The sequence below is a fragment of the Pyrus communis genome, chromosome 12, assembly GCF_963583255.1.
Source record: "Pyrus communis chromosome 12, drPyrComm1.1, whole genome shotgun sequence".
In the NCBI taxonomy this organism is placed as follows: domain Eukaryota; kingdom Viridiplantae; phylum Streptophyta; class Magnoliopsida; order Rosales; family Rosaceae; genus Pyrus; species Pyrus communis.
The window spans coordinates 18,493,947-18,517,358 of NC_084814.1; the positions used below are offsets into that span (position 1 = coordinate 18,493,947).

Consider the following 23,412-nt stretch of genomic DNA (forward strand, 5'->3'; position numbering starts at 1 on the left):
TATATGACCCTATTTTCTCTAAAAAGCTAGTTCCACACTCTTGCAAAACTCCCAAAAACTCTCCAAACACTTTTCTCTCTAAATTCTAACTTTGGCATCGGAGGTTCTTCGGCCAAAGCCCCCCTCATTCATTGTGGGCGCGTGAGGCTCTTGGCCTTGACCTAAGGTGCTATTTGTTTTGTAGGTGCAATTTTGTCCAAGAACAAGAAGGAAGAAATTTGCATCCACAACGATTGTTGCTCATAATTAAGGTAGTAATTTTTGTGCTCGTGTAGTTTGTTCGCATAGAAACTTGAATCTCAGATTAAGATATTTACTTTTATTGCCCATAATATTTTTTTTATAGTGATATATTTACATTAAGGAGTGAGGTAAAATAAATTGGTTTTGTATCCGACATTCACAAGATTTAAACCTAAGACTTCTCACTTATAAGTGAGTGAAATATCATTAGGCCGTAATACTATGTGACTTATTTTAACCGTACCTTAAACCCTAGTCATTAGAGCATCTCCACCCATTTTAGGAGGGCAATGGCAAGGCAAGGGCAATGACAGTGAAATGGCACTTACTATTCACTCTAAATAGTACCTACCTTTGTGCAAGTCCACTCGTCTAAGAAGAGGATGGGCAAGTGAAAGGGTAAGAGTGATTACTATTCACAAACACATTTTTTATTTTGTATGCCTTGTAAGTGTGTACTTAGTAAGTTTGTTCTTTGAAAATAAAGCTCTTTATTAACTCTGATAATTTAATTTTAAATCTAAAGCAAATATAGCATTACACACAAGCATAATTAATTAAAAATAATAATTAATTTCTTTAAGTGTGATTAATCCTATGTGTGTTTAATTTAATTTAAATTAATTTGTTGGCTTTTGGTTGTAGTAAATGGTGTTTCAAACCATCTCCAATGGATTAGGCCACAGGGCTATAGGCTATGTTTTAGCCCAAAATGGAACAAAACTCATCTCCGATAGAGGTCTGGGTCAAAAGAAAAAGGGATCCACCAGGCCAAATTCAAGCCATTTGGCCATCAAGCTAGGCATTTTGAGCTAGCCAGCCAGCCTATTTGAGGGGCCCATGCTCTCAGCAGCCCACTTGCTAGCTGATGTCAGCTAGCAGTTGGATTTTAAATTTTTTGTTTTACTACAAAATTAAAAAATTATAATTTTTTTCATAAATACCTAAGCTATTTCTACACAATTTCTCACATCATTTTCACTTGTCCACATTATATTACCTCAATTTATTTCAATTCTTCACATTCTTTAAACTCCTAATTTGTTGTAATCTTTAATATCCAAGTCATGGAAAATTCGTCTATGCTGCGCTTGGATATGAATCCGGATCCTCCCCGAATGCTTTTTGTTCGGCGAGGATCCTTGAGATTTGTCAATCTTGTCCGTTCATCATACATCGTGTGGTCAAAAATTATTTTAAATATTTTTATTTAAAATTAAACACAAACAGTATTTGACAAAAACTGATCGCATGATATATAATGAACGGATATGATTCACGAATCTTTAGGATCCTCACCAAAAGATCCGGAGAGGATCCTGTTGGCCCGGATCTGCAGGCTCTTCAGTACCTCCATTTTCCGAGCAAAATCCCAGCTCTCTTTGGTGGCAACTTGCTTGCCTTTTACTGCCTTTGTATCTAGGAAGCTGATATTTTTATGGGTTAATTAAACTGCTTCCAAAAGAAAGCCAACCTTCCACATGGTTGTACAAAGAGCTATTTGCTGTTACCGTGGGTAAAAAAAAGCAGGAGCTGAGAGCATGATTAGAATAGGGTTTTGTAATTGTAATATGCTTTATCCCTATCTTTGTTTTTAGTTTAGGAATCTATTACTGCTAATTAATCAAATCCTCTATTTTCATCTAAAAAAAATAAAAAATCTAAGTTGTTGTAGTTTTAATATTTGAGATGTATTTTAGTTAAGTTGTCTTTCAATTAAATTGTGATCTTTGAATTAATGTCTAAGCTGTTAACATGCAAGAAAAATTAAAATATTTAATAACATGAAACTTAAACAATATGAAACCTAATGTGTCACTCAAAATCATATCCGAAATTTTTTGAGATTATATAAAGATAAGAAATTGGGATGCTTATTCATTTAGCGACAAGTGACACTCAAAATATGTCCGGAAACCTTATTTTGATATGGTAATTTAATTCAATTAACCAGTAAAATTAAAGAACAAACTTAAAATAATAAATTATTGAGGAGGCTAAAAAATAGTCCATTGGATTGGAAATGATATATAAATATGGCTTTACACTGTTAATTGAAAAATAATTTATTTCAAAACTATAATTTGAACGGAAACTAAACATATCCTATTCGATTAAAGATGACCTGAATGGAGGCGGGTTCTAGCAGAGAATGAGGAGAGGAGAGATTCTTTCGCTTTTGCCCAACAATACGTGGGTGGGCCACAGTTGTGGTGTAGTAGAAGGGTGCAAGCCCAGGCAAAACTTGCAAGGGCAAGGAATAGGGCATCTGCCTTTCGCCTAATCGCCCTCCAGTCTTACCTCCGCTGGAGCAATTTTTTTCAGGGCTGTGGGGCAATTCAACCCAATTGCAAGGGCAATTGGAAATCTCGTCTCTCGTGGGTCATGACTTGCAAAAGGAAAGGGGCTTTTGGATATACGTCAAAAAATATGGATAGTTTTTGAAACACAGTTCAGTTATCTAATTATATATTTTGATATCAATTTTACCTCTTTAGATAAAAATATTTAATTTCTTTAAATTTTTTTATCATTTATTCAGTTTTTAAAATTTGAATATTTAAATACTCAAACCAAAAATATTATCTAGTAACTACCTATTATTTATGAAGAAAACAAAATCGATATAATCTAGTAACTACCTATTGCATAGGAAGAAAAATACTTTATACCTACAAAGAAGATATAATCTACTTGCAAAATAAAAATAAAGTACCTATTGTATCGGAAGAAAAATTCTAGGAACCTACATGGCGGAACATAGAAATATAAATTGATATAATATACCTCCATTAAAAGAACAAATTTGGAGGGAAGAACACAAAAATATCATCCATGAAAAGAAGAGACAAAAAAGAGGAGGATTGATTCCATGATCTAACGGAGGGAATTGTGTGGAAGAAGGAAAGAAGGAGGGATGAAACGGACTGGGGGTTGAGGTGATTATATGGCTATAACTAATCCTACCGTTAAGGGATTAGTTAAACCACAAATAATCCCATAATTAAGAAATTTTGTGTATTTACTACAATTTGTAAGCTTAAGGGGTAAATATGGTATAAACCACAGACAAGCATACGTGGAATCTCAATTATTGGACCTATTTCAATGAAGTGGACTAATCCCACTAATGGCTCACAAAATTGGATCTATATCAAGTTATCCCAAAAAGAAAAGGACAAATGATCGATATTGATTGATTTAACCTAAAGAGTAAAAAGCCAAAATCTCTCTTCTCTATTGGACCCATAAGAGCCGTGTCAACCAAGACAGTATGAACATGAGCTAACGGTTAGTTAACTAAAAGGTTAATTAGGTTAGTTAAAGGAAGAACTTAACCACTTATTGATAGGTTTGCGTTTTATTACAAAAGATTTTGGTGATATTATGGATAGAAAGTTTCATATATTAATTGTATATTATTTTGTTATATAACCTATTTGGAATGCTTAAGTTAATACGGAAAGAATTATTAGTTGTATGATATAGACTTGAACCTACCCGTTATTTAAAAGAAAACTCGCAACCCTACTCTTTTTCAAACACGCTTTCAAATCTCTTTCACATGATGAAATGAAGAAAACCACAAAACATTCTATCAGTAATAGAAATGGGAAAGGGATCATCTCCGGATCCCTTCCATCAAATACATCCAATCAATCAATTCAAACTCTTGAAATTCGATCAAATGGCTACAAACAGGGGCATTTTTAAAAGTTATAATAACTTTAACCGTTGAATCAAATTTCAAGGGTTCAGATTAGATAATTGGGTGGATTTGGTGAAAGGAATTCGTAGAGGATCCCTTTCAAAAGAAATGAAGAAAGAATTGAATTAAGCACGAGAAAGTGGTGAAATAAAATCGAAGACCAATTATTAATTTTCAGAATAGACGGATGAGAGAAGTTTCCAAACAGCCTACGAAAATGAGCCAGATTCAAAGAATTTACCGTGTGGTGTGTTTATCACGTTGCACTATTAGTCCTTACGAGTTGTACGTGGGTTTGTTTCCTTTATTAATTTCCAGTCCGAGCATTGAGAACCTCACTCACTCAATTTCCTCTTCCATTGCTTCTCACTCACTCACTCAATTTCTTCTTCCATTGTCTCAAATTCTACTATTCATTTCTGACTTCTTAATTTGTAGCTAAATTTTTCTTTACATAATAGTCATTAGCAAGCAAAAATGTGTGCCTTTTGATTCCATAAACTCCTCCGATACCATCGAGGCTTCTGAAAAAGAAAAAAAAAAAAGAAAGGAAAACGATGGAGGAAATTATATCCTCTTGTACTTCTCAAAAGTTTTGTCAAGAAAACTCACCCACACTTCAACGCCTCCAATTCATAGTTCAGAACCGCCCTGAATGGTGGGTCTATTCAATTTTCTGGCAACCCTCAAAACACAACAGTGACCTAGTTTCTTTGTCGTGGGCCGGCGGCCATTTTCGAAGCACTAGGGACTTGGCCTCCAAAAGAAGTTACCACAAACACCAACCCGGATTCGGGTTCAATGTTGTGGAGAGGAAGAGGGCGATTAGCAGAGAAGTTGAAGCTCTTTTCCATGAAGACTTGGATTTGGACGGTGGAGATGTTACTGACGCTCAATGGTTTTACTTTTACACAGCCTCTTTAACCCAGTCATTTACTGCCGGTCACGGTAATAGTAACATTCTGGGCCGTACGTTTTGTTCTGGTGGTTTTGTTTGGCTGGCAGGTGATCATGAGCTTCAAATCTATGAGTGTGAGAGAGTGAAAGAAGCAAGAATGCACGGAATTCAAACTTTGGTTTGTATTGCAACTTCATGTGGAGTACTTGAACTCGCATCTTTGGATGTGATCAAAGAAGATTGGGGTCTTCTGCAGCTATCAAAATCACTTTTCGAATCAGACAACAAGAACGTGGTCCCAAAGCAGCTGAGCAGCAGCCGTGAGGACCAGGTACATGTTTCTCTCTTAGAAAGTGGAATCTTTTCAGGAGCTGATAAAGAGTGGGCAACACAAGGTAAGCAAACCGGTTCAAAATTTTTGATACAGTAAGCTATACTGGTAGCAAATACCAAACGCATCGAACTAGTGTTGTCTAGACAATGATGTATGTAGACTGATGTCCAATACCAAACAATCTTTTCCATTTAGATGATATTTAAGAGTTTTTTTTTTTTTTTTTTTTTTTTTTTTTTTTTTTAATTTAAAGTACTCACGTAACATGATCTCCAGATACGATATTTTATTGATATTGTGTATTTTGACACAATATTTCATTGACATGAAAGTTAAATATTTTGACTTGAAGGTGGTACAAAAGAAGCAGCTCCTGCAAATGTAAGTGGATCATCATCAGACTCAGGACCTTCTGACTCTGTTGGAAATTTAACCTCTGAGAATGCTGAGAACATTCGATTAAAAAAGAGAGGAAGATCATCAAACCGTGAAACAGGTAGAACAGAATCACCAATAAACCATGTTGAGGCTGAAAGACAGAGGCGAGAGAAGCTTAACCATCGATTCTATGCCCTCCGCTCTGTCGTTCCCAATGTGTCCAGAATGGACAAAGCTTCTTTACTTTCTGATGCAGTTGTATACATCAATGATCTGAAAGCAAGGGTTGGGCAATTGGAGGCCAAAATTCAAGCACAACCTCAAAAGCCTGGTGTTGATATCGGAGGCCAAACAAGCTCCATAGTTGATCATCATCAAACAAGGCCTAGGCTATCATCAAGTTATAATAATAAAGCAGCTGGGGCTGTGGAAATAGATGTGAAGATCGTAGGCTCAGAAGCCATGATACGAGTTCAGTGTCCGGATTGCGATTACCCTAATGCTAGATTGATGAATGCACTCAAAGACCTGGAGTTAAAAGTTTATCATGCAAGCATATCAAGTGTGAAAGAGTTGATGCTTCAAGATGTTGTGGCAAGAGTGCCTCAGGGTTTCACAAGTGATGAGGCCATGAAAATTGCTATTCTAAAAAGATGGTACAACTAGAGTTATAGGTCAGTAATTAGTTTACCTTGCTAATAAGGTGTGATTTTGGTTATTAATGATGATCTCATTATTCTTCGCTGTTATAATTGTTGCACGTAACTAAACCTGAAGATGTATTAGCCAAATTTTTGGAGGTAATGTATATGTGTAATATATTTAAATGTGGAATTGATTTAAAATGTTTCAAAAGAAAATACAATGATATATGTACACCAAGTGATAAGGGAGTGAGGCTAAGCCATACAATGAGCTAGGCATTATAATTTGGTATCAAACTGAGTATCTACATAAGTCGAACTAGAGAGAGAGATATTTCACAAAATTAGACAAGGTCGTTCTAATTACTTTTATAGTCTATATCCTCTGAATGGGGCTCGGACTCGATCATGATTTTCTCAAACTTAAAGGATGTGCGAACGAAAATAAAAATAATCGGACAGGGTTACTCAAACATCACGATGGTCGTGATAAAAAATGGGGTATATATGGCCGTGCTGGTGCCAAACTTGAGCTGTTACATGATGTAATTCACACATGAACAAGCGGAGAACACCCAATTATTACCTTTGGAAGCAAGCGAGTGACCCCTATAGTCAAGCACCGCAGTTAACTTCTTCGTAGGGACTTTGGTTGTTGTCCGTTGTAGACTCCAGTGAGTACAACACTTCAGGTTCACCTTAGTCGGAGATGTCGCAAATCGCCTGGTTAATTAGGTAGTTAGTAAATGCCACGAACAGAGCTAAGGTTTGGTGAAACGCGTAGAGTGTGAGAGATTTGATTGATTGGTTTGAGACCCTTTTCTCGTTGCCAAATGCCTTGTATTTATAGTGATTGCAAGTCTCACCTCCAGATAATCACACTCCGTTCAGGAGTCAAACTCCTTTTCAAACGAAACTTCAGCTCGGCCAAGTCCAAGTACATTTCCGATTAGGCTTTCGACGTTCTTATATCTTTAATGAATTTGATCGCAGAAGCATGTCTCCATACAATCTTAATACAATTGTGTTTCTCAAAAAGAAGGGTATTGAAAACATCTTTATCCTTGTAAAACTAACATTCCTTCCCCAAATGAAATTCCAGCTCTGCGAAATAAGGTGGCTCATGAGTTAGCGGAAGGGAAAATTTATTTAAACCCATGTAATCTCTTTCTACAATCAACTTAAAATTTAAATATGAGTTGTCTTTTTAATCCTATTGCATAATGACCCATCAAATGCAAGATGAAATTAACAATAAAAATAAAAGTTATCAACAAACCCACACTCAATATCTAAGAGCTAAAAACAAGCTTTTTATTGATGGATAGTGATTTTTAAGTTTTAAATTCTCCAACTAAGGTATTAATCGATCTATCCAAAAAAAAAAATTTCATTTGATTTCAAATTTTTTAAGAGTTGAAAAGATGAGTTTTTAGGTTTCAATTCAAGACCATCAATGTTGAAAGTTGAGAAGATGGGTTTTTGGGTTTGTTATACTTTGTGTGTGGTCATTACCTTTAAGAGTCTAATTGCTTATGATTTGATAGAGTAAAAATTGAGGAAAAAGTAGTAAAAAGAGAAAAGATGACGATCGACTAGCTCTCTGCGATCATAACAGTAACACTCACGAAAGTAAATGAGCATATTGTTGGTTGATTGTAGCTATTAGTGTTGCAAGATTTATCCTAGACTTTGTAGTTTGCTACTGTTTTTTTGGATCTCTATTAATACAAACTCATGCCGTTGCTTTAAAAAAGAAGAAAAAAAAGAAAAAGTAATGACACAACTACTGAAAATTGGTTCATTAGGAAGCCAAAAGTGGTGAGGATTGTGGTGAGGACTGTTGTTAGATTAGAATGTTTAGCCCACTTTTTGTTATCGTAATTTGTAGTGGTCTCACAAGATTCATAAACAAGTAGAAAATTCACCAAAGTATTTGACTTGTCCACACAAATTGAACTCTAGAAAGCTTTCATTAGCTTAAAACAAGTAGAAACTTCACCAAACTATTCAATTTGAAATTTTATTTTCTAAATGGGTGTAAAGATAAATTTACATTTTGAATTGAGTTTGTGAGGGTAGTTTAGGTATTAAGTTTGGGTTTAAAGAGATATTAATTCTTTAATTAAAAATAATATGGGTGTGGAGAGTAAGTTGAGTGTAGAAAGAGGTTATATGGGTTCAAATAAAATTTCCCTTAGCAAAATTTGAACTTTATAATGAAGGATTTCATACATGGACAGAGGAGGAGCCAATTTGGCTTGCTCCTTTCTTGGAAGTCGATTTTGGAGAATGATAATTGAAAGTAAATGGGAGTAATTTGGCGAAGTATTCCTTTTTCCCCTTCTCTAGAGGTTTTTAACGAGGCTTCCCCTTCATTCCTAAATCTCTTGTACTCTGTTATTTTTACAGAAATGACAATTAAGTTTCCGATAAAAAAAACCCAATGCGAAGGAAAGCATAACTCATGGCAAAGTCTCCATTATGGGCCAAAACCATTAAAGTTTGGACTTTAAAGCGAGAGATCTTAGGTTCGAATCTCGTGGACGACGAATTTGATACAAAATTAGATTGCTCATTGTGTGGCTTAGCCAAACTTCCCCTCCTCTTAGTGTAAAAATATCAATATACTAAAAAAAAAAAAAAAAAAATAACACAAGAGAATTGTTATTGGCACTCCAAAACTCTCATTTTGCACTCCAAACGAAAAAAAAAATACACTTGTTAAAAGTGAAAAATGAAAATTTTGAATTGCAAATAAGTTAAACCCACAAAACCCATGGATGGGTTATGGAAGAAGACTTGGCGTGTGATGGTTCCTAATAAAATTAAGTTGTTTCTTTGGAGAGCGTGTCGTCATTCTCTTGCGGTGAGACATAACTTGGAACGGCGTCGTATTCGGGTCTTAAATGTTTGTGAATTATGTGGTGCTGCAGACGAAACGGAGGCGCATTTGTTCTTTAATTGTTAGTTCAGCCGAGCCTTCTGGTTTGGTACCTCATTGCAGATTGATATGGGATCACTTGGCTCGCAAGAGTTTATGGTGGGATGGAAGAAGCTCTCAGACCGTGTGGGACAAGGGATGAATGAGGATTCGGTACTTCAACAGATTGCGTCTGGTCTATGACGTATCTGGAAATGTAGGAATGAAGTTGTGTTTACGATAATCGAATTTTGCCTTACATCGCTGTCGATTTGTGGCAGCGTCAAGTTAATGCGGCTATGGTTGAAGATGATGGAGCAGGAGACCGAAGGAGAAGGAAGGAGGAAGCAGGGAAAATTTTTTAGATTGAGGGGGTTGTGAATGGATGGCGAAAGCCGGACTTTGGAAGCTTAAAATTGAATTGTGATGCGGCTTGGAGGAAAGAATCAAGGATAGGTGGTGTGGGATGGGTGCTACGACACTTTGCTAGGATTCCAAAGATGGCGGGTGGGAAGGGTGGGGATAGGTATTTATCGCCTATTATGGCTGAAGTGGTGGCGATTCGTCAGGGGCTTGAGATGTGCGTTCAAAGTGGTATTCCGGAGTCAGGGGTGGCGCTAGAAGTGGAAATCGATTCGAAGGGGGTGATTCAAATGCTCAATAAGGAGATTCAAGCGGGCGTGTCAATGGAGATTTATTTGGTTGATATTTGGGCTATGAAGCCTTCTTTCCACTCGGTGAAGTTTATCTTCACTCCTTATCAATGTAATCGTGTAGTTGGCGGTGTACGTTCATAAGCATGGCGGGAGTCTGGGTTGAGATGAGTTAAGACAAAAATTTCTGTTTAATATCTTAGTAGAAGTACAAATGTTTCCATTCGTATTTGATTGATCAATATAATTCTATCTTTTGACAAAAATAAAAAAAATAAAAAAATAAATTGGGCCAAAGGAAAATTACTGCATGTGAGGTTTTAACTCATGACGACTTTTTCTACTGCACATTAAAAGTGCATATATTTTTTTTTGAACAAATGATATTTTCTACACTAAGGGAGAGAGGGTGGGCTTAGCCTCACACTGAGTTAGCATATGCAATAATATGATTCAAATTTACCATTGGCGAGAGTCGAACCTAAGACTTTGCATTTACAAGTGAAGAGTAATATCATTATACAGTAGTATTAAGTGACAAAAAATGCATATTTTATGTACACAGCTGAATGAGGTGTGCACTAGAGAAAATACATTAAATTAAGTAAGCCAGTTCTATAAACCCACAAACAAAATTTAATGTTGTTTACGAAAGGGTGGTTGTTGCAAGGAAGCCCAACAATTGAGGTGGCGGTGAGGAGTGCTTGGGTTGTATAATAATAATAATAATAAATCTTTAGTTTTCAGTGGGTGTGTTGGATTTGTCTAACGGTGATTGATGAGTCAATATTACACCATATATTTTATCTTAATTTTAGTTATTATTTATTGGTTATTTTGTAAGAATTTTGTTACTTTGATTTATATTCTTAATGTAGAACATTCGCCTTCCTCTAGAGCAAAACATGATGAAACGGACGAATTTTGGAGTGATTCAAATTGGAGGACACTCATGTGTCTCTCAATTTGATCGTGTCAAAGTTTCAGATTTGTCTACCAAACATTTTATTTATGGTGAAGAAATAAAGAAGCAGCGCGCAGTGCTGTCAAAGTAACGTTTTGGGCTTATTTGGGCTTTTTGGCATCCAAGATGATGTCTTTTGGGTTCGAGGTCTTCTGCAATTATGTTCGGGACATTTCAAACTTTAATTCTAGCCATTTTGAGCCTGTTTTGGAGCCCCGGAAGTCCAAAAACTGGCTGATTTGTGGCTGGGCAGATTTTCCAAAGCTAGAATAGGAATTACCTAGTTTTTAGAAGAAATTTTTCTAGGTAGGGTTTTATTTTTTATTAGTATAAATAAGGCTATTAAGCCATTAGGAATAGAAGGGAGAACGCATAAAATTTACGCACACACTACTTTGGAAGATTCAAGTTTATTTTCAAGGTGTTTTCTATCCATATTCTTAATAATATTTTGTTTTATAATTGTTCGTAACTAATTTTCGTTTGCTAGGGTGAGACCATGAACCACATTATCAACCCTTTCCTGGTCATCAATCCTGCAACACCAAATATGCATGCAAGTTTTGAATTGTTAATCACTGGTTTAAACTATCTATTTGTCTTGATGATTGACAACCATTAGGATATTTAGAAAAGTAATTTGATGCAGTTTTGACAAAAGGGTTGTCCCTAAAATTGACTAAGGCTTCTTGTGGTTAATATGTGTAACTTCTTAGGATGGACGACACGTCTTAAGAGTTATATGGTTTTTCAAAAGGATTTCACAAAACTTAATAAGTCTTGCATGTTCACATTCGATCTGGATACCACGGTCAGGTTGCATGTTAGATATACGTTCTATGTTGGAGGTTCCAAGTAGGGCATACTTTAGGAAAACCTAACCTTCAAATATGCATCGGTAATTTATAAGTAATTAGAAGAACTACGTAGGATTGTTAAGGTGACGGCGGAACCCTAATGTTTCTTTAAGTTGATTTTCTTTGACTTGGTTTCTAGTTGATTGATTTAGTTGTCTTTATTTTAAATTCATTTTATTTTTAAAATTCTAAAATCAATATTTTACAAACTTTGTTTTAAATAATTAATTAAGATTTGATTTTACACAAATTATTCATTCAATCTCTATGGAAAACGACCTTACTTGAGTTGCTATACTACAATTACCTTGTACTCTTGCAAGTATTTTAAGTGTTTTTATCCCTACTTTGACAGGTGATAAAAATCCCTATCAAGAAATTAACGCCGTTGTCGGTGATTGTGTTTAAATGATTTGTGTTTATCAACTCTTAGTTAATTATTTTTGTATATATCTTTTTATTTACTTGATTTAATTTTATTTTTTTAGGTTACAATTTGTGCAACAATGGACTTTGTTCCTCCTCCTGGATTCAATATACAACCAGGAGGACCACCCTTTTGGGTCAACTTTGCAGAATGGGGTTTTTATGGATTTAAACCTACAATTTGTGCACTTTGCTGTTTAAAGTCCCATGATATTTTGCAATGTCCCGAGAGAGAATATTTTCCAAATTATGTCCAGGAGCATATCAATATGAGAAACAAATAAAAAGGGAGTTGAAACAATCCCTATTTAGAGTTCTACACTCCAAGTTTGAAAAAGCATCTTGAGCACTATTTTGAGCAGTCTAATGTGCCACAAGAGCTTTCGATGGAGGACAAACTCTCTCAATTGTTGGAATCAACTGAGTTGTACATTGAAATAACCAATCAAGGATTCTAGATTCAAGCATCAAACCGTGGGAAAAGCTATGATGATCAAGAAGAGATTGGCACAACAACTAAGGAGCAATCTACCATTTATTCAACCCCAAGGGAGGAAACAACACATGCTGATCCTAAAATCCTCCAAGATCCTTTTACTACCCAAGTTCATTGCCACCAAAACCTTTCCCACAAAGCTAGCAGGAAGACATGAGTGTTAATATGTTCACACAAATTTAACATCTAATATATCGCATGATCAGCTCTCTAACACACTGATCGATTTGGATACAAGGCAGATGACTACTGATACAATTTATGTTGCTGAATTGGATAGTCTAGCAGTACAAGCATTCAAATTTAAAGAAAATCTAGGCGAGTCCTATGAGCAAGCAAAGATCTACAAGGGAAGGAAGAAAAAGTTTAATGGCAGCCCAATTCTTCATCACGAAATTCGTTTAGTGCAAAAATTGGGGGCATTAAATACAAGATTTAAGTCAGTTCAAGGAGGACACAAGCCTTGCCGGAAGGGACCTTATTTGCCTTCAAAGACTAATTCACCAAAAAGGATGGACAAGAAAGATTCAACCAGTGAATTTAAATGCACATTTCAAGTCAATCCTTACCTACCATTACCCTATGATGTTGCAAAATAGTGGTTGATTCTCATAGGACAAGTAGCGTGAATATCATTTTCTGTACGTCTAGCTATAGAAGTCAACTAAAGCGCTAATTAAAAAGCGTTGATTTTATTTTCTTCCTTTTATTCATTATCACAACAATAAAAAAATATATAAAAAAAATCAGAAAATTGAAAAACACAAAAACAGCAACTGTTTCTAGTAAATCAGTATTTTATTTTGGGACTTATTCTAATTAGATTTTCAATCTGTGTTTTTGCAGGTTGCATTTGGATTCGAAGGGCCCTAAATATCCACTAAGCGCGCAAAATTCAACTGAATCATGCATTCAGCAGCATTCATACATTCATCATTCATCCACATTCATCAGACCTCAACGGATGGAAATCAGTTGTGAAATACTCACAGTGGGGGTTTACTGTGCTACTCTCAGCACTGTTTGGAACCTTTCGCTCACTCTCTCTCACTTGCATAAATTTCATTACATACAATTCTGGGGGTCTAAGCTAGGGCTGGGCACGGGCCGGGCCGGGCCCAATTTTGAAGGGACCGGACCGGACCTAGGTTCAAAGAGAATGGGGCGGGCCGGGCCGGGGATTACATTTTCTAATATAAGAACCGGACATTACCCGGCCCGGTTGAAACGGGCCGGTTCGAGCCGGGTCCACGGGTCCTTTTTTTTTTTTTTTTTTTGGTTGTTTGAAAAAAAAAAAAAAAAATTTGTACAGATTGCAGATTGCAATCTGCACAAAAAATGCACAGATTGCAATCTGCACAAAACTGCATAGATTGCAAACTGCACAGATTGCAATCTGCACAAAACTGTACAGAAAACTGCACAGATTGCAAACTGCACAGATTGCACAGATTGCAATCTGCACAAAACTGCACAGATTGCAAACTGCACAGATTCACATCCAATCTAAATACAAAGTCCAACATCCAAGTTCATAGATTAACAATACATCCAAAATAATAATATTACATCTTCCAACATCTAAAAATCAAATCAACATACAAAATATCCGAAAATCCAAGACATCCAAATTCTAATGCTTTTCTCATCTTGTTATTGTTTCATCGTTAATTGAGTACATCTCTTGGTAGTCTAGAATTTGGATTCTAACTCAAATTACATTTCAGGTGAGAGATTTTGTATAATTAGTGCAGAGGACTTAAGTGGGTAAAGAACTAAGCATAACATATGTTTCCTTTGTTTCTAAATTTCTCGTCCCACTCTAACTCTTAGAGTGGGATGAGAAAGTTCAAATATTATCAATAACTGTAAATACTGGAACTCACAGTACACTCATTGCCTGGTTTTGATCTTCTGGTATGTTGTTCGATTTGCCCTTCTGTTAGGTATCTCTGAACAGCTGCCAGTGAACGAAACTTCAGTCCAGTGCCAGGCTCATAGTAATACTGCAAAACTAAATAAAAGGTCTGAGACCTGGCGCACAAGATTTAGAAGAACTTCTGAAAGGAAAAAACTAGTGAATTTTCACAAAACGACTTAGTACAGTTAAGTAGCGTGGTAGGAGCAGATTTATACGATTCATTTATTGGAGAACTGAAATTCTAAAACTGCACGGACATTCTCCATTATCATAATAACCGTAACATAAAATTTAATTTTAAAAAAAACTTATACAATCCATCATAGAAGTGCAAAATGGCGACTACGACATTGTTCTGGGTGGCCTAAAAACCCAATGTCGGAGGTGTAGCATAAACCATTATTATCGCTCAAGCATTATGCTTTCTGGACGAGATTGGCAGCTTCTTTACAAGAACACACTGGTTAGACTTTCAAAATTCAAAATTCGATTCATAACAAATTGTCGGCGTTATCCTATAAGATTATCAAAATGTACCAATTGAAATGTCAACTGCCAGCAGGCAGCGGTGAAATAGTAAACATGTACAACAGAAAAAGGGGGGAAAACAATTACTTGTACAAAAATATAAAAGTTTGACAAGATCAATTCACTAATTTTTCCAAATTTTCACTCTGCAATGCAAATTGCCTAAAAACCCATAACTAAAAACATCCAAGAATCTCATAGATGCTGGAAAGCATATGAATTTTAAGGCCAGTCAAAACCCTGCAAAAACCCCAAATTACAAAAAACCACAAAAATTCCTACATTCATACATCCATCCAGCCATGATCCATGGATGCAAAGGATATACATTGTAAATTCATTTGCAATTCGACCAAGTTTAGAGAGAGAAATAGAGTGAAGAGAGAGAAAGATCGAACCTTGTCGATTTGGGTATGGCCCGGGCGGGAAGAGCTTGGAGGACGGGGCTTTTCCTCGACCAGCCAACCATTGGGAAGTTTGAATGACCGTGAGGGCGTGACCACTTGCAATTGCCTTTTGCTGCCACTGCTTCTGGGTTCTTCGCCTTCTTCCCCTGGCCTCATTGTTAGCAGCGGAATCGGCTCCGACTGTGACGATTCCCCCTTCATCATTGTCACCGAGCAGTCAACTTAGCAGATCAGCCATGTCTTTGTTGTTTGAGGGTCTGGTAGAAAAGCTTACTCCGCCTTACTCCGCGATGTATGGAGCTAGGACGAACGGAGAGAGTTAGGAGGAGAGAGGTCTGAGTGAACTGTGAAATGAGAGGAATCGGGAGGACCAGGAGGAAACAATTTCTTGATTTTCTTCTATTATTCATTCTAGAAACGGGCCGGGCCGGGGGCCCGTCCACTTCTATTTCAAGATCCGCCCCGCCCCGTTAATATGGTATACCCGAACCGCCCCGCCCCGTTTTGTGTTTAGAAATTTTGGACCCGGCCCTTACCCGCCCCAAACAACGGGTACCCGCCCCTACCCGCGGGTCCAGGATCCGTTTGCCCAACCCTAGTCTAAGCAGTACAGAGAAGAACAGTCATCAGGGCCATCCATATGCATATATATTTTTGCTCAAACATACATCAATGGAGAAATGCAAAAGCACAGGGAACAATTATGAGCAGACGAAAATCATATTCCTACGACACACAAATAAGAGTTGAAGGGATACATATCTATACCCTTCTTTTCTACATCAGATAGGCTCCAGACATTTACCGTTGTTTGCTATGTTGGGTCGGCATTATGCAGCTCCTACACAGGGAGCACACATATATACATCAGACATTCATCTTCTAATTTTCCCTAATCTAAGCTTAGACTTGAAATTGAATTTAGAGGATCAGGCATTTTTACCTCTGAGTGGGCCGACACCATGATCGGAAGTTTGGGGGAGGGATCCATGTTGCACAGAGAGCACGGCTCATCCAGTCAAGCTACGGATCCAGTTTTGTGCATCATCATTCATCACGGTTCATGCAAGCACATGGGAGAGCAATACATAAGCATATAGAAATTCACTGATCCAACACATGCGAGAACAGATCAAAGAAGAGGGAGTCGGAAATTATACCTTTGGCTTTGGATCCGAGCACTTCTTGTTTTGTTTTCCAGTGCATCGCCGGATCTGAGATGATGTAGCAATTCCGTTGTCTCTTCCATGATACTGACGTCAGCTCAAAGTTCCTTGCACAGAGAAAGACCACATGCATGTGTTAGTTTTGGTTTATTTTCCTGAAATGCACAAATCGAAATTGAAACAAAGAACCTTTGCGGCTTTGCCTTCAGAGCAATGAACAGATGAAGAAGATGGGAGTCGCGGAGGAGCTAGAGGGTGTTTGTTTGTGTTGTGGATGAGAGAACCGAGATAAATGCAAGGAGGGTAGAGAGAAGATGAGAGAGAGGCTCTCCAACGGCAGCTTGTCGGAAATGAGAAATGAGAGCTGAAACTCGTTTATATAGCTATAGCGATCTGTTAGGATTCCCATCAGAAGGCTTCGCACGTGTGGCTGGCACGTTGGCTCTGCGCATCGATCTTGCGGTTTCCTGCAACTCATGAGTTCGATCCCAGCCAGCGTGATGCATTTTTGTCTCCAGGTGCCTCTGTTTTCTTTTCTTTATTTTTTTTTTCTGTTGTATAATTTATTTTATTTGCTTGTTTTATTTTTGTTTGTTTATTTATTTTAGTTTTTATTCGTTTTCTTGGTAGTCTTAAGTCATTTGAGTTCTTTTTATAATTTTATTTTATTTTTCTCATGTTTATTTTATTTTCCACCTTGAGTTTATTTTATTTTCCACCTTGAGTTTATTTTATTTTCCACCTTGAGGGCAATGTGTGATTTAAGTTTAGGGGTGGGAAATAAGAATTTTTAATATTTTATTCTTTTTTGTATCAATAAAAATTTTCAAATTTTAAGTTAATATCCATAGTTTATTTTAAACGTTAAAACAAATGGACATGGTGAACATTAATCTCATAGTAGAGTGTTTTCTATTTGTTGTTGATTAGGCACTAATTCATGAGTTAAACTTTGAAAATTTGCACATTCACATCAACATGGTTTGTGGGAAGTGAGATTGAAACACTTACTTTTAGTCTAAGTGTATTTTAATTTTTGTTCTTAGTAAAGTAAAGTTTAGTTCTTGTTATAAATAAAGTAATAATTGTTCCACCCGAGACTTTGCTTAGTAACCGGGTTAGTCCTGCCTGATCAGCAGTGATTTTGGCGTCAAACGATAGAGTTTTGGCATGGGGCAGGGTGGTTAGTTGCTTTTGTAGCCTTTTCAGCTTGAGTTAATAAGTCCTTAGGGGTGTTCTACACCTAGTGCTCTAAAGCCCTTGTGGTTTGGGAGTCATTGACCTAAAGCTCGCTACATAGGTTGGATCGAAAGCTTAAGGGAATTGGCATTGCACGACCACTACTATTACTAAAAAAAAGAAAAAAAAAGAAAACAAGAAATCTAGTTATTATGTGTGAAGTGTTAAATAAAGAGGATGAAATGTAAAGATTTTAGTCGAGTCTCCTTAACCGTGTTGGTTCACATTACACCAAAGAAAGTTCATGAATTCTTTTCTAATTGATTCTAAATGGCTTAGACTTTATGGTGGGATTAGTTGGAACTTTTGGAAAGATGTTCTAATTTTTAACGTTTTCTATGGCTGGCAACTTGAAGGTGAAATTTGTGTGTCTTAGTTAGTTTTGTATAAGTTTCTAGTTTGTTAGTTCTTATATTTATTTTTGAGTTTTGTTTTGCTTGAGTACAAGCAAAAAGCTAAGTTTAGAGGCATTTGATGAATTGATATTATACCATATATTTTACCCTATTCTTAGTTATAATTTATTGGTTATTTTGTGAGAATTTTGATACTTTGATTTATATTCTTAATGTAGGACATTCGTTTTCCTCTGGAGCAAAACATGATAAAACGGACAATTTTTTTAGTGATTCAAATTGGAGGACGTTCATGTGTCTCTCAACTTGATCGTGTCAAAGTTTCAGATTTTTCTACCAAGCAGTTTATTTATGGTGAAGAAATAAAGGAGCAGCGTGCAGTGCTGTCAAAGTGACGTTTTGGGCCTTTTTGGCATCCAAGATGATGTCTTTTGGGTTCAAGGCCTTTTGCAATTATGTTCTGAACATCTCAAGATTTAATTTTAGCCATTTTGGGCCCATTTTGGAGCCCTGAAAGTCCAAAAACATGGCTGATTTGTGGCCGGGCAGATTTCCCAAAGTTAGAATATGAATGTATTTCCTAATTATCTTATTCTATTATGTTTCCTAGTTTTTAGAAGATATTTTCTAGGTAGGGTTTATTTTCTATTAGTATAAATAAGGCTATTAAGCCAATAGGAATAGGAGGGAGAATGCATAAAATTTACGCACGCACTACTTTGGAAGATTCAAGTTTATTTTCAAGGTGTTTTCTATCTATGTTCTTAATAATATTTTGTTTTATGATTGTTCGTAACTAATTTTTGTTTGCTAGGACGAGGCCACGAGCCTTAGCAAGAATATGTAGTTTCTTTTCAATTTACTTATGATATTATGTATGCAGGTTTTGAATTATTAATCACCGGTTTAAACTATCTATTTGTCTTGATAATTGGTCACCATTAGGATATTTAGAAAAGTAATTTGATGCAATTTTGGCGGAAGGTTGTCCCTAAAATTGACTAAGGCTTTTTGTCGTTAATATGTGTAACTTCTTAGGATGGACGACACGTCTTAAGAGTTATATGGTTTTTCAAACGGATTTCACAAAACTTAATAAGTCTTGCATGTTTACATTCGATTTGGATACCACGGTCGGGTTGCATGTTAGATATACGTTCTATGTTGGAGGTTCCAAGTAGGGCATACTTTAGGAAAACCTAACCTTCAAATATGCATCGGTAATTTATAAGTAATTAGAAGAACTACGTAGGATTGTTAAGGTGACGGCAGAACCCTAGTGTTTCTTTAAATTGATTTTCTTTTAATTGGTTTCTAGTTGATTTATTTAATTGTCTTTATTTTAAATTCTAAAATCAATATTTTCCAAATTTTGTTTTAAATAATTAATTAAGATTTGATTTTACACAAATTATTCATTCAATCCTTGTGCAAAACGACTTTGCTTGAGTTGATATACTACAATTACCTTATACTCTTGTAAGTATTTTAAGTGTTTTTATTCCTACTTTGACATGTGGTAAAAATCCCTATCAGTGATAAAAGAATTTTAAGATGATAAAAACATATATGGGGTGAACTTAGATGTGCACTGGAGTTTGATGTGTTCATTTTTCATATATTTTTATTATATATTTCTTTTGGATTTTATATTTTTAAATGCACTAAATTCTATTGTTTTATTTATAGGCATTTATTATTGGAGTTATGCGAAAAAGAAGTGACAAACGAGCTTTTTGAGTGTCTAGAGTAATTCTAGTAGAGCAAAAGGCTAATTAACCGCACAAAGACATGCATAACAGTAAGAAGCTGAGATTGCAACAATTTTGGAATCAAATGGACATGGGGATACTATTTGATGAAATTTAGAAGAGACTTAATTTCTAGTTTTTATTATTTCCGTTTATTTTTCCTTTTCTTTAATAAGGACTTAATGTCCATTGTAGTTAGGAGTTTAGTGGGTTTTAAAAGGTATTTTAATTAGCCTTTAATTCTAGACACTTAGTATTATATGGTCTAGTAGTAATCTTCTTTACTAATAAGTGAGAGGTCTTAGGTATGATTCTCACCAAAGACGAATTTGAACCACATTATTGCTAGCTCATTGTGAGACTAAGTCCATCCCCTTAATGTGGATAATATTGTTTGTTAAAAAAAAAAATGTCTTTAATTCCCTTGTTTGCCATGTGTTTTATATATGGAGATTGATTCTCCATTGTGAGTAAGTAAACCACAAAGTACAAAAGATCACCTATTCTACATTGGGGGCTGCGGCAAGAGGCAAGAGGTAAGAGTTCTTCCTTTGGTTTTATTTTTTATTTTTTATTTTTATTTTATTTTTATGAATACTTAATTTTGTTGCGGTATTGTTATTATCATGTTTTTATCTTTATTAAGTATCTTTTGCTATTCGTAATGCGTTTGATTTTTATTTAGATGCTTGATCACCATCTAAGTTTTAGTTAAGTTGATTTGATGCAAATTAGATTAGATGCCATACTTAACGTTTAGCTTCTTGCAATTGATACCATAAACACCTATTTGTAGATGCCATGCAATTAGAGTTTATGTGATTTTCCAACTATTTCCATAGAGCTTATTTAATGGGTTCTTACTTGTTTAAATTCATCTAGATGCCATAGAGGGTTAACATGTAAGGATACTTTTGATGCAACCAGATGCCATGGAATTGAATAATGTAGGGAAAATTGATCATCAATATTGGGGAACTACATGAGCATAACATATTAAGAGAATTAAGTAGAATTGGTTTTTTGGATGCCCTAAGTCTTATTACGTTATGTTTTCATTTTATTATTTACATGCATTTTAGATTCAAGCTTTACTTTATTTCAATTTAATTCAAATCATATCTATTTTTCGTTAAAGCTTCTCAGTTATAATTTGTTTTAGTTTAGTTAGTAAGACTTTTAGAATTAATTCGACCCCTGTGAGACGATATCCATGCTTCAATGCTATACTATCATCCAATTCGTATACTTACGAGTACTAAAATTTGAGACTTGATAAGATTATCTAATTTTCGCAATAGAGTTCAAATATAATAACACTTCAATATTTAGTTTCCAATTTTAAATTATTTAAAAACTTGTTTGGTCACTGTCTTAAAAAAAGTAAAACTGAAAAAACAACACCAAACCAACTTTGGAAAACTAAAAATAAGTAGCTTTCAATTTTAAAACTGAAAACAGTTATCAAATAAATTTTTAATTTTGAAAAAAATGAAAAATCAAAACCTTAACAAACGGCCTCTTAGATAATTGTCACTTGTTGCTTAGTCGTTTTGCCACTAAAGTAAATTAAACCATGAAAGTCACTTAATACTACAATTTAGTGATAGTTGTGTTTATTTATATATGAGTGATCTTAGATTCGAATCTCGAAAGTGACGAGTTCATAACCAATTTATTTTCTCATTTGCTTATTTCATAAATATATTATGTATCAAAACAAATTCCATGAAAGATATTATATTATTTCCTCTAGTTCTTAGTCCATTTCGTGATTTGTCATGAAATCTCAACTTGTTGGAAAATATAAAAAGAAATTATTTTCGAGATTTGGTTTAATTAAAGAAATTATTTTGGTGTAGATTCAATTAGGGATTTTATATTTATTACTTCAAAATTTAGGTTTTCTTGTCCTTGTGGGCTTAAGATTGTTTTTATTATACCTCCATATGGAGAAGAATAAAAAACTGAAGTTGTATTTGAGAATTATAAGATTGTAAAGAATTCTAAGTTTATCCTAAACACTTATTTTCAATTTAGTATTAAAGAGTAGAGTTCGATTCTTGGTTGTGTTATGAGCGTTTCCCTTTCATCGTGCATGCACAAGCCATGGACTTAAGAGTAAAGATTGTTACGATCGTTAGAAAAAGAAGATGGAGGAAGATTGAATAAAAGAGATAAAGTGTTTCCATTGCCATAAAGAAAAATGAGTAAAAAAAAAAAAAAGAAAAAAAGGAAGATGCAATTATTGCCTCTGCCAGGGAGAAAAGAGAAGGGGAAAAGAAAAACGGTTTTGGTATTGAAAAAGTAGATAGGAAAAAGGGTTTTATGGTCTAGGTAATACGAGTAGCATATATTTAAGCAACAAAGGATATTTAGGATGGAGCAAAGATTGCAGTCAGTGTGAAGCCACGTGAGGGCGAGGAGTGGCGACCGCCACTCCCCTCGTCGGAAAACATGCCTGGAGCAAAGGTTCAGCCCCTCCCCTAGCCAGAAATTGGATTGGTTCGGCCACTCCCTGTTCTGGTGCACTAGCTGGCTAGTGGCGTGGAAAGGACCAATTTTGATGTTCTGGGGCTTCTCGGGGTAGGAATTGTGAAGAGGGTTGGATTGAATTGGCCTGTTGGATTGGATTTAGAATTAGGATTTTGATCGAAGATTGGGGTGTTAAATTGGGGGAATTGGGGGGTTTTGGGGTTGAATTTGGTGGTCCAAAGAATTTGAAGGGTTGGAGGGAGAGAACTGAATTGGTGGGCAGTGGTGACGGCGGTGGTGGTGATGTGGATTCGTGGTGGATTGGCGGTGGATGGTGGTGTGGTTAATGTTTGATTCTGATCATGTGGGTAAAGGTTTTTAGATGGTTGAAATGAGGTAGGAGTTTATAGGAAACAGGACGACGCCTGCCAAAAACATATATCACACATTGATTAAGTAATTAAATGTGGAGATGCACAGTGAGTTTTCATCATTAAGAGGAATTGGTGATCTTGCAAAAGACTTTGTGGAGACTGGGAGGTATGCAAGCTATATTTTAGTGTATAAGCTTCTTACATTAGCTTTGGTGTTACTGGTTGCAACTGCTTCGGTGGAAATAGCTTTTTTTTTGCTATGAAGATTGTGAAAACACCATTGCGTAACAAAATAGGAGATCAATCGTTGAGTGATAGCATGTTTGTTTACATTGAGAGAGATGTATTTACTTTTATTGATAATGAGTCTATTATGCGACGTTTTCATGATATGAAACCTCGTCGGTAACAATTGTAATTTGTTTGTATTGATAAATTATGGAAGACATTACTATATAAAAGGATTTGGTTGTTGCTATTCTTTTGAACTTTGCACTCTTTTAACTTCACCCCTCCCATCATCAATTCCTAGCTTCGCCACTGATTGCAGTAAGGACTTATGAAGGGTAAATTGATCAAAGCTTTCCTATAACCATAGGGTTACAACTTACATCAAGGCTTAGCTTTAAATCCTTACCTTTTTGTATTAGTAATGGATGAGTTAATGAGA

General features: G+C 35.6%; 1 protein-coding gene and 2 long non-coding RNA genes across 3 annotated transcripts; 1 reads left to right on the forward strand and 2 right to left on the reverse strand.

Moving 5' to 3' along the window:
• The first annotated feature begins 4,254 nt into the window (after nucleotides 1-4,254).
• On the forward strand, nucleotides 4,255-6,303 carry LOC137710756 (transcription factor MYC4-like). The gene is made up of 2 exons (XM_068449876.1): nucleotides 4,255-5,245; nucleotides 5,537-6,303. The coding sequence occupies exons 1-2, from the start codon at nucleotides 4,510-4,512 to the stop codon at nucleotides 6,226-6,228; spliced, it is 1,428 nt and encodes a 475-aa protein (XP_068305977.1). The 5' UTR covers nucleotides 4,255-4,509; the 3' UTR covers nucleotides 6,229-6,303.
• Nucleotides 6,304-14,025: 7,722 nt separating this feature from the next.
• On the reverse strand, nucleotides 14,026-15,873 carry LOC137709747 (uncharacterized). The gene is made up of 2 exons (XR_011064926.1): nucleotides 15,373-15,873; nucleotides 14,026-14,531 (listed from the first exon to the last, which is right to left on the reverse strand). It is a non-coding gene; the product is annotated as an uncharacterized lncRNA (long non-coding RNA).
• A 116-nt stretch (nucleotides 15,874-15,989) lies between these two features.
• On the reverse strand, nucleotides 15,990-17,065 carry LOC137711705 (uncharacterized). Its single transcript, XR_011065089.1, has 4 exons — nucleotides 16,737-17,065; nucleotides 16,542-16,654; nucleotides 16,325-16,404; nucleotides 15,990-16,222 (listed from the first exon to the last, which is right to left on the reverse strand). It is a non-coding gene; the product is annotated as an uncharacterized lncRNA (long non-coding RNA).
• Nucleotides 17,066-23,412: the final 6,347 nt, after the last annotated feature.

Bases quoted from the DNA above. Each gene is read 5' to 3' on its own strand.
- LOC137710756 (XM_068449876.1), top strand. From the start codon at position 4,510: ATGGAGGAAATTATATCCTCTTGTACTTCTCAAAAGTTTTGTCAAGAA. The intron at 5,246-5,536 runs GTAAGCAAACCG...TTTGACTTGAAG, and splicing joins TAAAGAGTGGGCAACACAAG to GTGGTACAAAAGAAGCAGCT.